We start from the raw sequence: 14,911 nt of genomic DNA, 5'->3' as shown, positions 1-14,911 counted from the left end.
CTTCCCATTGCAATTTTCCGACAAGCCAAACACCCCTTAATTTCCCCTTCCAATTTCTCACAAATCCCATCCAATTAACCTTCAATTCCTTCCTAGGGTTTCCTTTACCTCAATTTCCACAATTCACTTTCAATTCCCATGAAATGATCCAAAATTCTCACGACAACGATTCTTCCTCCAAGTCAGTAAACGAAACGGTAAATGGGTCTCACCATTTTACCATCAGGGGTTATTCTCTGGCCAAAGGAATGGGCCCTGGTAAATACATATCTAGCGACATTTTTACCGTAGGTGGTTATGATTGGGCCATTTATTTTTACCCAGATGGTAAAAACATAGAGGATTCTTCTGTATATGTATCTGTTTTTATCGCACTGGCTAGCGAAGGCACTGATGTTAGGGCCTTGTTTGAGTTGACGTTATTGGATCAAAGTGGCAAAGGGAAACACAAAGTTCATAGCCATTTTGATCGGGCATTGGAAAGTGGGCCTTATACTTTGAAATATAGAGGGAGCATGTGGTACGTTTTATGTTATGTTTATGTTTATATGGTAAAATTTGTTAACTATTAGCTATATGCTTAGGATTGGAAAAATATTTTATGTTCGTATTGGGGTTTAATTGTATGTTATTAGGATTCTTCTGTATATGTATCTGTTTTTATCGCATTGGCTAGCGAAGGCGCTGATGTTAGGGCCTTGTTTGAGTTGACGTTATTGGATCAAAGTGGCAAAGGGAAACACAAAGTTCATAGCCATTTTGATCGGGCATTGGAAAGTGGGCCTTATACTTTGAAATATAGAGGGAGCATGTGGTACGTTTTATGTTATGTTTATGTTTATATGGTAAAATTTGTTAACTATTAGCTATATGCTTAGGATTGGAAAAATATTTTATGTTCGTATTGGGGTTTAATTGTATGTTATTAGGTTTTTGAATTTTATTTGATTCCAAGCTTGGATAAAGTAGGAGGGTTGTTGCACCCAAGGGTGTGGCCTAATGGTCAATGAAGTGGGTGGGAACCCTGAGTTGAGACCTCAACGGAGTCAAAAAAATGCTAGGTGATTTTTTCCCACCTGTCCAAGCCTTAGTGGACATAGTTACTTGATACTTGTTGCTGGTGGGAGATGGCAGGTATCCCGTGGACTTAGTCGAGGTGCGCGCAAGCTTGCCCGGATACCACGATTATTAAAAAAGAAAACTAGAAGGTTTTTTGTAGATTCACAGTTAGTGTTAAAATTGTTTAGCAATGGTGCTTTACTGAATTTGATCTTTGGTCCCTGGTAATAATGTCAAATTTTGATCTCAACGCTTGTCATTGACGTGAGAATGGCCACAATCCTATTTATAAATATCAGCTAACTTGGAAAATACATTTACTCGCAAGTGCACCAGTAACTACTTTATGGCTGTTGTTTAAGACATAGCCAACATTGCAATGTATTTGAGACACAACTTAAAAAGAGTGGCAGATACCTGCTTATTCGAACTTCAAAACTGTGTCCTGAAGTCCAGTTCTTGCAGTTCATATTTCAGGCCACTGTGTTTCTGAAATCTGTGTTGTTTTTCTCTCTTTTGGCTGTTATGGTTTTCTCTATGCCCAATGTGCATAAATGTATTGATTTGGGTGCCAGATATTGGGGAGTACATTCTTGAGTTTATGATGATGCATGTCCCGTCCAAACCTTTACCTTGGGGTTGATAAAATAAAATAAGTCTATGGTACTTTTATACAATAAAGGAAAAGTCTTTGATGCCATTGAAGTATTAAGACTGGGTTAATTATTATTTATTTCTTTATTTATGACATGGTGTCACTAATTTGCATAGCCCAGAACCCCAAGTTCTTGTTAAACCTACTGACTCACATTGAGGATTATAGTTGGGATTGAATTAAATGGGTAGATTATGAGAACATACCGAAGTTTAACTGGAGTAACATGGTCGGTGAGGATTTATATAGTGGACCCCTACTTGTTTGGGACTGAGCATAGTAGTTGTTGTTGATGATGTCTTGATGATGATGAGAACATATCGAAGGATCCATCTGTCTAGTTTTATTCATTAAAAACTCAATGATTGCTTAGATAACTGACTCTCCTGTGTTTGGTGATCAGCTACATGAGTGACCTCATCTCCTCTCCGTTGTGTTACTTCCAAATAACTGTTCAGTGATGGATCCACCATTTATTTGTCGCTAGTAGCCCTTTATGCTCTGTGCCTCAGTGGAAGAAATTGTTCGTTTGCGCCTGGTGTATTTTCTTGTGTAAAATATGATAATGCTGACATATTGTGAGTATTCTCTGTAACAAGTGGGTCTTAGATAAAACTCAAGAAAGTTCACCGAATTTCTAGTTTGAAAACTGTATTAGCTTTTCAATCTGAGCTGTTGAAATACATTTAGAACTTTTTCTTTTACTGGTCATCATCAGAACTTCTTGTCTGTATTTACAGGGGTTACAAACGATTTTTCAAAAGAATAAATTTAGAAACTTCTGACTACCTGAAGGATGATTGCCTTGCCATGCACTGTACTGTTGGAGTTGTCAGAAGTCGCGTTGAAGGGCCCAAAGATTATAGTGTTGTAGTTCCACCATCAGACATGGGCCAAAATCTCAAATACTTGTTGGATGCTGAACTTGGTTGTGACATAGTTTTCCAGGTTGGAGAAGAGACATTTAAGGGTCATAAGTTGATACTTGCTGCTCGGTCTCCTGTGTTTAGAGCCCAATTCTTTGGCCTTATTGGGAATCCTAATACAGACAAAGTAGAACTTGAGGATATTGAACCCTCAATCTTCAAGGTAATTAGTTCGCGCTTTAATACACATGATTCTTCTGCTGTATGAACTTATGAAGAAACATATATAATTAAAGGAAGGTAAAAGATGGAGAATTTGAAAGATGAAAGGTCTTTTCGTTTTAGGCACTTCCCAAAATTTTGAGGTTCAACTGTTTAAGGATTTTTCTTTTAGGGGGACAAGGTGGGTGGGGATGAAAGCAACTGGTTTATAATATATTGCATTGTTCCTTCTCAAACGTTAGCTTGTAATACTTTTGGCATTCATTTTTTCTGAATCAGCATGTAGCAATATGATGCGTAGGCTGAGATTTTGATCGGAATTTGTTAGAACACTAATGTTTGTGTGAGCTAAGCATTTTCTATACATTTACCATCTTTGACTTAGTTGGTATCACTATGTTTTAGATAGTCCTTTGGTATGCTGAGCTTCTTCTGTGCGTCTGTTTATAAAGGACATAGAAAAATATAAAGCTAGCAAGTATTTAGCTCCCCTTAAGTTTTAGTCTCACACTCTTCTTGTTCTACGGTCATGGTCTTGCACCTTAGCTTCTCAAACTTGCGTTTCTTTCCATGTTGGTTGTCTGTAGTTTTCAATATAAAAAATTTACATGTAACTTGCCCCAACCTTGCAGTCCTTTCTTAGAAGCTGATATGATTTAGGTGGACTTCTTTTCGTTTTGTAGGCTATGCTCCAGTACATTTATTCTGATGAGCTGCCAGATTTAGTTGAAATTACCGGCTCTACTTCAACATGCACTTCTACGATATTGATGCAGCATCTATTGGCAGCAGCTGATCGCTTTGGTTTAGATAGGTTGAAAGAGTTATGTGAGGTGAAATTGTGTGAAGAAGTTAATGTGGATACAGTGGCAACAACTCTTTCCCTTGCTGAGCTGCATTGTTGCCCACAGCTCAAGGCCATCTGTTTGAAATTTGCAGCAACAAACTTGGGAGGTGCGTGTACTCCATAGATGTGAGCGGTGAGGTATTTCAAGTCATGTCATTTTTAGTTTTTCTTAGTTAATTTAACTGCAGACATGTTTTTAACTCTGCTTGTTTATGTCAGTTTGTATGGCAAATTTTATATCTTCCAGCTTAAATGTAAAGTCAGGAATATGGTTGTTTTCCAGTCTATGGTGATAGTCTCTTGAACTACTATGATAAGGTCCTAGCTCTTGTATAAATGGATGATTTTAGCTCTAACTTGGTTGCCAAAGGTTCAAAGTTTATAGAGATGGGTATCTTATTTGTGTATCATTGAGGCAGTTTCTTTTTCGACCTTAGTCAAAATGCACTTTAGAGATGCTGGTGGAGTATCTCAAGTGAGGTTCCTTGCGCAAAGCAACTCCTATTATTTGATCTGGGCTTTCCAATCAGTTAGTTGATGCCTAGCTTGGAAAACATGAGAGAGTATTTGAGTGGTTTTGGCTTCTTTAGTTATCATCCGTTGGAAACAAAATACTTAAACCAAAAATTGTATGTTGAAAGAACATTCAGATTTGACAGGTGGTGGGTTTTGCTTATGTTACGACTTACAACATTGAGTCTCTGATGCCCATTTTGCTTAGATTTGCATCCTCAATTTCAATTGACAAAAGGAAACATGGGAAGTGATACAATGTGTAGTATTAGATAAAGTCTGCTGGTTCATGCAAAGTTTCAAATAATGGGTAGAGTAGCAATAATCTCCTGCCATTTCATTATATAGACACCGCGAACGGAAATGTTATATTGGATATTTGGTAAATCAATAATGATAAAGTAGCTTTCCTTTTCATACACAGTGGCTTTTAACCATGGAAAAGGGCTGGCTTCTATGTTAACGATGCATGCTTTACAGCAAATGATGGGAGATAATGTAATTTCTATTTATTTGGGTCCATGTATGTCGGTAAATGTTCTAGTGTTCAAAACTTTAGGCGCATGGGGCTTTATTGCCATATGGTGCTGAATGTGGTATATAACTAGGAGAATTATGGATCAACAGAATTTGGAATTTGAGTAGTTGAACTAATTGTTTATGAGTGTTGTTGGTTCATGTCAGTCCATTATGTTTATGATCTTTTAAATGTTAGGGGTGAAGTTCTAAAAACTGGCCTCACACGTGTTGCACATTCTTGGTTTTGTGCAACGTTCACTATATTTTGAAGCATGTGCTAGCCAGGATAAGATACTATGGGATCTTCTGGCTATTTTCATGTAGTTGCTAAGTTATTTGATTTTGTGTTTGTTAAACAGTGGTCATGCTGACAGAAGGATTCAAGCACCTAGAAGAAAGTTGCCCCTCACTGTTGTCTGAGCTGCTGGAAACAGTTGCATCAGTCGACCAGAAGGCAAGTCTGATGTGCAAGAAAAGGAGTAGCAGCAGCATCATCGGTCTAGCTCTGGCTGCAGATGGTGTGGCAGCAGAATCTGTTAATCCTGTCGTTAGGCGGGTGAGAAGGCGGATGTAACCTTAAACTATAGCCTTGGAAGTGGAATGAAGTTAGCTGGTTGAAAATGTGATACTGGAAAACGCAAGTAATGATTAGTTAATTTCTTGTTACCTGATTTAGGAACAGTTCCTATGATCTGAATGATGATAACTTGTAATGGTAGCATCATTGTGTTCTGTATCATCTATTATTCCAGACAACCTAAGGTAGGTTAGGTGGTAAGTAAAGTTTATTGTTGTATTTTTTACTACTTGAGCTTATATGAGAGACAATATGAACGAATATGTATAGAGTTCTCCCCGATAAGCTATTAGTGTGTTGATGTCCACCTTCTTGTGTGTGATTGAATATGTTTTGATCCGTTTATGTTTAAAAATGGTTTATGCAATTGCAGCCAATAAAAGCTCAAAGGAGTATTTGCGAACTCGGTTTTTAAAATTTTCAACAAACGCATACAAGCTCCTATAGGCAATAGAGGAAATAATCTCCTATAATATGTTACAATTTGAGACGATTACAAAAAAACTTGTGTGTTTTTTTCATCGATAGACCATTTGTGTCATACTAACGCGAATCTATGATTTTTAAAATTGGGGCACCACTAAAAAAAGCGAGAAAAAAATACTAAGTGGGAATCAATCTAGGTTCCTTTGAATAAATAACTCAACATTTAATCAAGTGCAGAGCATGAATGCCAACATATAATATTAGATCAATTTTACAAATTATATACATAAAATACCTAATTTGACAGAAAGATCATACGTTCACGTGCACCATAAAAAGGGCCTAAATCCGCCCCCAACACTGATCCAGTCCTTTCAGAATCAACGACCCGATTCTAGGGCCCAATAAGCCCAATCATTGTACTCCTTGTACCACAAACAATGGAATCATCCCATCAAATGATTAATGAGAAAGATCTGTATAATAATCAAGTAGGGCTCGGGGTAGTCTTTGAAGTGCTTGATATTTGGAAGAAATTTGAAAACTTAATAGTAGTTTTTTTAAAATTACGTGTTTTCTGAGGCTAAAATGTTACATACCTTAAAAATAGATGGTTTTGATTTTTATTTCCGCTTGTTCCATGCAGAGGCAGACCCAGAATTTGAAGTTGGCGGAGGCACATGAGCGAAGTGCTCAATCAGTGACTTTTAATCTTAAGGGTTCCCAGCAATATGACCGTTTTCAAAATATATACACTTATATATTCAGAATTTTTGCCAAAGTTAACGGGTCCGATGGCCCCTCTTTTACACGTATAAGTCCGCCTTTCGCTCTATGGATAAATTTTTAAGGTCAAAAGTCAAAAATATTGTGAATGAGACAGGCAATACTTATTAAATTTGAAGTTCTACCCGGCGCAAGTGAGATTCCAAAATCAAGAGTCATACCGACGTGTGGCTTTTCCGGATCCGTACTCTCTTGTCAATGAAGTGAAGTTGTCTATAGCAGTCTTGAAATCATGAGCCTCTCAGGTTATTTGGGTCGGTAGGCCAACCTATGGCCTTACAGATCTTGCAATTGTCCCATCAATACTGCTCATTGGCCTTTCTTTTACCACTTTACCAAGGAGAAAGAATGCAGATTTGCGCCGCATAAGATTTCATCAAAGGAAAAACACTTGCTACCAATAACAATGGTCGTGTTAATTTTACGTATGATCATGTACAGAAAAAACCTAATAAAAATACCAAAATAGTGAACTTTCTAGTAGAGCATTTGCCCTAGACCGCAAGTAGTGACGGATCTAAAGTATAGTATATGGGGTCCCAGAAATCTAGTAATTTTTTAGGCGATCCTATATTTCTATTAAAAATTTATTAAAAATTTATAAATATCTAACTGTGAACCCAATTATTATTGTATATTAATTTGATATTGCGACAGGAACCCATAAATTTTAAATTGTAAATCCGCTTCTAATTGCAAGGAGATGTTGAGAATTGTCAAAACTAAACCTTACGAGGGAAAAAAAGTGTAAAGAGTACCTTCCAATGAATAACCTCTCACGGGTATAGATGGATGAGATCCTACACCTTAATAAGAGATTCCAGTTCGAGCTTTGATAATAGATAAATTCTAGTTAGGAAATACTCTCTTTAATTGATTCTATACGATTTAAATTTAAAGTAATCAGATCAATAAATATTGCTCTTCTGAATGAATGGCATAAGGTAGAGTAGTAACACCTCATCATAAATCTGCCCACACCTGGGATAGATGGTGGTAGGCGCAAATAGCACAAATCTTCTTCTTTTTTTTTAACGTAAAGGAAGCTTATATTACTTAAACAAAAGCATTACACAGTCCTAACATAATCCCGTAGGATATTGCCATTGTTTATAGCTGCAAGACTATTACAAACATTAGTAGGCAAATACTTAGTACCATTACATAATCCTTGCTTGTTTCTATTTAATTCGGGTTCAACAAAAAGTGGGGGATGAGTAAGATAAACACATCTAGTAGGCTTGAAGTGACTAATGACTTCCTTTGCTAGTTGGTGTGCTACTCCATTTCCTTCTCTGAAGTTATGTCTGATTGTCGGGGCTCTCAGTTAGCGCATTAATAACCTGCAATTGAGCAAAGTGTTGTTAGCTAAATCGTTAACTTCATTTAGCAGTTTGATCATCTCTGAGGAGTTAGTTTCGATCTCTATTTGAGGGAACATCATCTCTACTGCAATTTTAACCCTTGCTCCAATGCTAGCAGTTCCGCCTGTTATGAATTCGCTGCATAACAAGATTTATAAAAGCCCAAAATTCAGTGTCCGTTGTTTTTCTAAAGACTCCTCTTATACCTGCTTTTAGATTAGCTTTTAAGAACGCTCCATTAATATTAAATTTGACTGTGTTGTGATGAGGCTTTAGCTATTTGATATCTATTTTAATCTTAGTTTTAAGAGGGTTTGTTTCGGTGAAGAAATTATGCTCCCAAGCTTATTGGAGGACTTTAGAGGCATTCAAATCAAGATCAAGATTGCTACAATTATTGTTGTTTCTATTTTTCCAAAGGTTCATATGGTAAAGGAAAAAATATTTTCCCAATGGTTAGTATGATTACTAGGTTGCACCCCTGATTTTTTAAAGAGATTAGCAGGTGGGGCACTTGTGATCTATGTTCATACCAATATGGTGCAGGAAAGCTCTATACGGTATACGGTTATGCAGGTATTGCCAAAAGAAGTATTTTATCTTGTTTGGGCAGTAAAGTTTCCTTATCCAAGAGAAATCCAATTCGAGGATAGTTTTAGGATTGAGAAGTATATAACAAAATTTGATTGTAAAATTTCCACAGCTACTAGATGCCCAAGTCACATAGTCCTTTAAAAGATAATTAATAGGGATTGGTGTAGCATTAATCTTAGTAACAATAGAAGGTAGAAGAACAAAAGAAATTTTGTATGTATCCCACCCATCTCTATTTATTAAGTCTTGTAATCCTTCAAATACACCGATCCTTTGATACTGCTTAATTAGAAAGAATATACTCTGTCGCAATTTATTTAATAAGCACTATTTGACTGGGACATAATTCAAAATTATATAGAAATTTTGATACTAATAAAGTATACATCAAATATCAAGAGTAATATTTTAGTGGCATCCAAAATAAATTAATTATGCAAACTCCTATAAGAATGTTGATATTAAATGATTTAAAAGAGCATACATGATTAGATGTTCAAATGGCTTGGCTGATATGACATTTTACCAAGTTTGAGAGCTTGTCATCAATGTATCACATCGAATGACATAGAAGTTATTCTACTACTTTTTCTAAATTTAACTTCTAGTTGGCATTGATCAATCATATTAATCGTGAGATATGCAGTGACCCGTTCTCCTATTTGTGAATGGCTGGCCACAAGCAAAACCACAAGTAATATATAACAAAAACTCTTGAATTTTTTCAGAAGTTTTCTTACAACCTAGGGAGACATGCTAACAATATCTTAAGGTAGGTACCACTTAAAAAAAAAAAAAAAAACATACCCGGTCTATTCTCTCACAAATGGGATCTAGAGAAGGTAGTGAATATGCAGGGCGGAGTTAGACTATAACTTACTAGTTTGGTCGAACCCAAAAAAGCTTTGCTCGAAACTTTGGCTTAAGAAATCTATTGAATATGTATAAATTATTAATTTTAAACTCGATAACTTAAAAGGATTAGAATTTCGTACCCATAAATTTCAAATCCTACCTCCGTCTCTGTGTGTATGTAGACCTTATCCCCAGTGACGGAGGCAGAATTTTCGCTAAGGGGTTCAAAAAAAGAAAAAGTTAAACCATTAAAAGAGATTGTGACCAGTGAGAATTGAACTAGTGACCTCACAAAGGTTTTGACCCCCCTTGACTACTAAGTTATACTTTTGGGTTATTTCAAGGGGATTCAAAATATAATATATAGAGGTAAAAAACAGATTTTACTTTATGATGCACATTATAATTTTTCGGCGGGAGGGGGTTCCCGCCCCCTAAATCTATCTCTGCTTACCCCTACTTTATGAAGATAGAGATATTATTTCTGATAGACCCTCGACTTAAAGAAAAATATTTCAACTATTATTTGAAAAAGAAAAACAGTAGTAAAAAAGTCAAATTCAAAAAAATAAAGACTAAAACGATAACAATAATAAAATAACAAAATAATAAGATAATTAAAGCAAAGAAAATTACATGTATAAAATAGTCGGCTTGAGACGTGACATTATTTTACATGGAAAATACAGCCTTTCGGCAATCGGCAGTAAGGGTGGCCGGTGGAGGATGGTGCTTGTTGACTAAATTATACATAAAGTAAATAGTTAATACTTCAGCTATGTTATTTTATTTGATAAATTATTTATTTTGGAGTAAAAAAATGCTGACATATTTTCTTGTTTTTATAATACTTTTACAACTTTGAAGAACTCCAAAAGTCACTAATTAAACTCATCAAATTTTCAAACTTTGATATAATTTTTAACCATCAAACAAATTTTGGTACTCCCTCCGTCTCAAATTATCTGTCGTGTTTCTATTATATACTCCCTTAAAAAAATATTAAACATGAGAATTTTTTTACTGTTTTACTCTTATTTATGTCTTAAGATATAATATCTCTTCATTTAATATTTACTCATAATTATTTGTAGTCTTCAAGACTAATTAATATTAATGGTAGAATAGAAAAAAGATAATTATTTTAGTCTTGAACTTTTAAAATGACAAATAATTTGAGACAATTATTTTTAAAAATCATGACAGATAATTTAAGACGGAGGGAGTAATAAATTTTCTTTTAATAGAAAGTGTTTTCTCCTTATATGAATCAAACGCGAGGAAAGTTAAATCAGTGAAATTTGTTATAAAATAAAGACAGTAAAGTAAAGACAAGTATAGAGAGAAACTGATATATTATTCAAACTTCAAACTTATGTACATAATGAACTGAAAACTCCTCTATTTATAGAAGAAAGGAAGCAGCTGCGAGGCTTTTTAGGAAGCAGCTGCAAGGCTTTTCTTTAGCTGCTTGTAAGCTGTCTGCATGAGCTGCTTGCAACCTGCATGTTTAATAAGAAGTTGCTGCAAATCATTTCATTGAGCTGCTTGCAACCTGCCTGCATCAGCTGCTTGTAGATAAACTTCAACAGAGTACTAAATGGATAATCTTCTTCAGGAAGATTATCTATAGCGGAGTAATAAATGGACATCCACAATATAATTATTTTCATAACACTCCCCCTTGGATGTTCATTAAAAGGTATTGTGCCTCGTTAAAACCTTACTAGGAGAAAACCCAGTGGGAAAAATAATCCTAATGAAGGAAAAAGAGTACACATATTTAGTAATACGCATTACTAGCTGCCTCATTAAAAACCTTATAAGGAAAACCCCGTGGGAAAAAAACTTAGTAAGGAAAAAAGAGTACATCGTGTATTTTACTCTCACTGATTAAAATCTTGTTTCAAATATTTGAGTCTCCGCATTCCAATCTTGTATACCATCTTCTCAAAAGTTAAAGTTGGTAAAGATTTAGTGAATAAATCTGTCGGATTATCACTTGAACGGATTTGTTGCACATTAATGTCATCATTTTTCTGAAGATCGTGTGTGTAGAATAATTTTGGTGAAATGTGCTTTGTTCTATCTCCTTTTATAAATCCTCCCTTCAATTGGGCTATGCATGCATCATTGTCTTCGTATAAAATTGTGGGTCTTTTCTCACATTCCAAATCACATTTTTCTCGAATAAAATGAATTATTGATCTCAACCATACGCATTCCCTACTTGCTTCATGAATAGCTATTATTTCAGCATGATTTGAAGAAGTAGCAACAATGGATTGCTTTGTGGAGCGCCATGATATGATAGTACCTCCACATGTAAACACGTACCCGGTTTGAGATCTAGCTTTATGGGAATCGGATAAATAACATGCATCTGCATAACCAACAAGATCTACACTATCTTTGTTAGCATAAAATAAACTCATATCAAGAGTTCCCTTTAAATATCGCAATATATGCTTAATCCCTTTCCAATGTCTACGTGTAGGAGAAGAACAATATCTTGCTAGTAAATTAACAGAAAATGCTATGTCAGTCCTTGTAGCATTAGCAAGATACATTAGTGCACCAATTGCACTGAGATAGGATACTTCAGGACCAAGGAGTTCCTCATCCGCTTCTGGAGGTCGGAATAAATCTTTATTCACTTCAAGTGATCGAACAGCCATTGGTGTACTTAATGGGTGCACTTTGTCCATGTAAAAGCATTTTAAGACCCTTTCTGTATAGGCAGATTGATGGATAAAGATCCAGTCTGCTAAATGTTCAATTTGCAAACCAAGACAAAGTTTTGTCTTTTCAAAATCTTTCATCTCAAATTCTTTCTTAAGATATTCAATTGCCTTTTGGAGCTCTTCTGAAGTTCCAACAAGATTTATGTCATCAATATAAACAGCAAGTATAACAAATTCTGAAGCCATTTTCTTTATAAAAATACATGGACAAATAACATCATTTATGTAACCCTCTTTCAGCAAATATTCACTGAGGCGATTATACCACATGCGCCCAGATTGCTTTAAACCGTACAAAGATCTTTGTAATCTGATTGAGTACATTTCCTGAGATTTTGAATATACTTCAGGCATTTTAAATCCTTCAGGGATTTTCATGTAAATTTCATTATCAAGTGACCCGTATAGATAAGCTGTAACCACATCCATTAGATGTATTTCAAGCCTTTCACGTAAGGCTAAACTGATGAGATATCGAAATGTTATGGCATCCATAACAGGTGAATATATTTCTTCATAATCGACTCCAGATCGTTGTGAGAATCCTTGTGCAACAAGGCGAGCCTTGTATCTTTCAACTTCATTTTTATCATTCCTTTTTCGCACAAAAACCCATTTATGACCAACTGGCTTTATACCAGCAGGTGTTTGGACTACTGGTCCAAAGACCTCTCTTTTAGCAAGTGACTTCAATTCCGATTGAATTGACTCTTGCCATTTTGGCCAATCAGATCTTTGTCAACATTCTTCGACAGATCGGGGTTTAAGATTCTCACTATCTTGTTGTGCAACATTATATGCAAAAATATTATCCACCAATATTTCAGATCAATTTAAATTAATCCCATCACCAGTAGAACTTATTAAAAGTTCCTCACTCACTTGAGTCTCGGGTTCATTGATTTCTTCAGAAATCTCAGAACTAATCAGATCTTGGGTCTCTTCAGGAGATCCCTTTATAATATTATTTTGATCATTTGTCGATTTTCTTTTTCTAGGATTTCGATCCTTAGAACCCAAAGGTCTACTACGCTTCAGGCGTGCTTTAGGTTCACTAGCTCTCATGCTAGTAGATGGTCCTGTTTGGACATCAATTCGGATAGGCACATTCTCTGCAGGGATATGCGACTTAGTTATCCTTTTCAAATCAGTGAATGCGTCTGGCATTTAATTTACTATATTCTATAAATGGATGATCTTCTGGACCTCCTGATTACATATAGGGGTACGTGGATCAAAGTGAGATAATGATGAAACTTTTCACACAATTTCTCTTTTGATTTTCTTTTTCTCTCCCCCTAATTGTGAAAAATTTATTTCATCAAATTGACAATCTGCAAACCAAGCAGTAAATAAATCTCCCGTCAATGGTTCAAGATATCGAATAATAGAGGGTGATTCAAACCCAATATATATTCCTAACCTTCTTTGGGGCCCCATCTTACTGCGTTGTGGTGGTGCTACTGGCACATATACAACACATCCAAAAATTCGTAGATGGGCAATATTTGGTTCATGACCAAAAACCAATTGTGACGGAGAATATTTATTATAATGTGTCGGTCTGAGACGGATAAGTGATGTTGCATGCAAGATAGCATGGCCCCAAACAGTAGTGGGCAATTGTGTTTTCATAAGTAGCGATCTTGCTATCAATTGCAAGCGTTTAATAAATGACTCTGCAATGCCATTTTGAGTATGAACATAAGTTACATGATGTTCAACTTTTATCCCAACTGATAGACAGTAATCATCAAAAGCTTGAGATGAGAATTTTCCAGCATTATCAAAGTGAATAGTCTTTATAGGATAATCTGGGAATTGTACCCTTAATCGAATTATTTGGGCTAATAGCTTTGCAAACGCCAGGTTGCGAGATGATAGTAGGCACACATGAGACCATCTTGAAGATGCATCTATTAAGACTATAAAATATCTAAACAACCCACTTGGTGGGTGAATAGGTCCACATATATCCCCATGTATACGTTCTAAAAAGACAGGGGACTCAATGCCAATTTTCATTGGTGATGGTCTAGTGATCATTTTGCCTTGATAACAAGCATCACAAGAAAATTCATCATTTGTAAGAATATTCAGGTTCTTTAATGGATGCCCACTCGAATTTTCAGTAATTCGTCTCATCATTATTGATCCAGGATGGCCCAAATGGCCATGCCAAAGCACAAAAGTATTTGAATCAGTAAACTTCTGGTTTACGATAGAGTGTGCTTCAACTGTACTAATCTTTGAATAGTATAAGCCAGAAGATAAAGTTGGTAACTTTTCTACAATGCATTTCTGGCCAGAAATATTCTTTGTAATACAAAGATATTCCATGCTCATTTCATCTATTGTCTCAACATGATACCCATTTTGGCGGATATCTATAAAACTCAATAAGTTTCTTCGGGACTTGGAGGAGAACAATGCATTGTCGATAATAAGTTTTGTTCCCTTAGACAGAAATACAATAGCTCTTCTGGAGCCTTCAATCAAACTTATATTACCAGAAATTGTTGAAACATTTGCTTTTTCCTTATGCAAATAAGAAAAGTATTTTCGATCTTTGAATATGGCATGAGTTGTTCCACTATCAATTACACAAATATCTTCATGATTGGTCTTTGATCCAAACACAATTTGAGGATTATCCATATTCTTCAAAATGACATAAACAAAATAAATATGATAGTAAACATCATTTTCAAAGCATAACTTTTATTTATGTATAATACTATCTACTACAAATAACAAAAATTAAAATATTTACATTTCTACAGATTCACTACCGATCACATGACTTGTTTCTCCTTCTGGGAGTGCAAAATAATCAGCTACATCCAAATGCATGAAGTCTAAATTATCTTCAGAAATAAAATTT

The 14,911-nt window shown here is 35.4% G+C and overlaps 1 protein-coding gene across 1 annotated transcript; it reads left to right on the top strand.

Annotated features, from left to right (window-relative positions):
- Positions 1-5,565, top strand: LOC104097167 (BTB/POZ and MATH domain-containing protein 3-like). Its single transcript, XM_009603693.4, has 4 exons — positions 1-520; positions 2,455-2,803; positions 3,486-3,756; positions 5,041-5,565. The coding sequence occupies exons 1-4, from the start codon at positions 144-146 to the stop codon at positions 5,253-5,255; spliced, it is 1,212 nt and encodes a 403-aa protein (XP_009601988.1). The 5' UTR covers positions 1-143; the 3' UTR covers positions 5,256-5,565.
- The last annotated feature ends 9,346 nt before the right edge of the window (positions 5,566-14,911 follow it).

The sequence above is a fragment of the Nicotiana tomentosiformis genome, chromosome 5 (genome assembly GCF_000390325.3).
Source record: "Nicotiana tomentosiformis chromosome 5, ASM39032v3, whole genome shotgun sequence".
NCBI lineage: Eukaryota > Viridiplantae > Streptophyta > Magnoliopsida > Solanales > Solanaceae > Nicotiana > Nicotiana tomentosiformis.
This window is presented reverse-complemented; position numbering and strand designations above follow the sequence as displayed.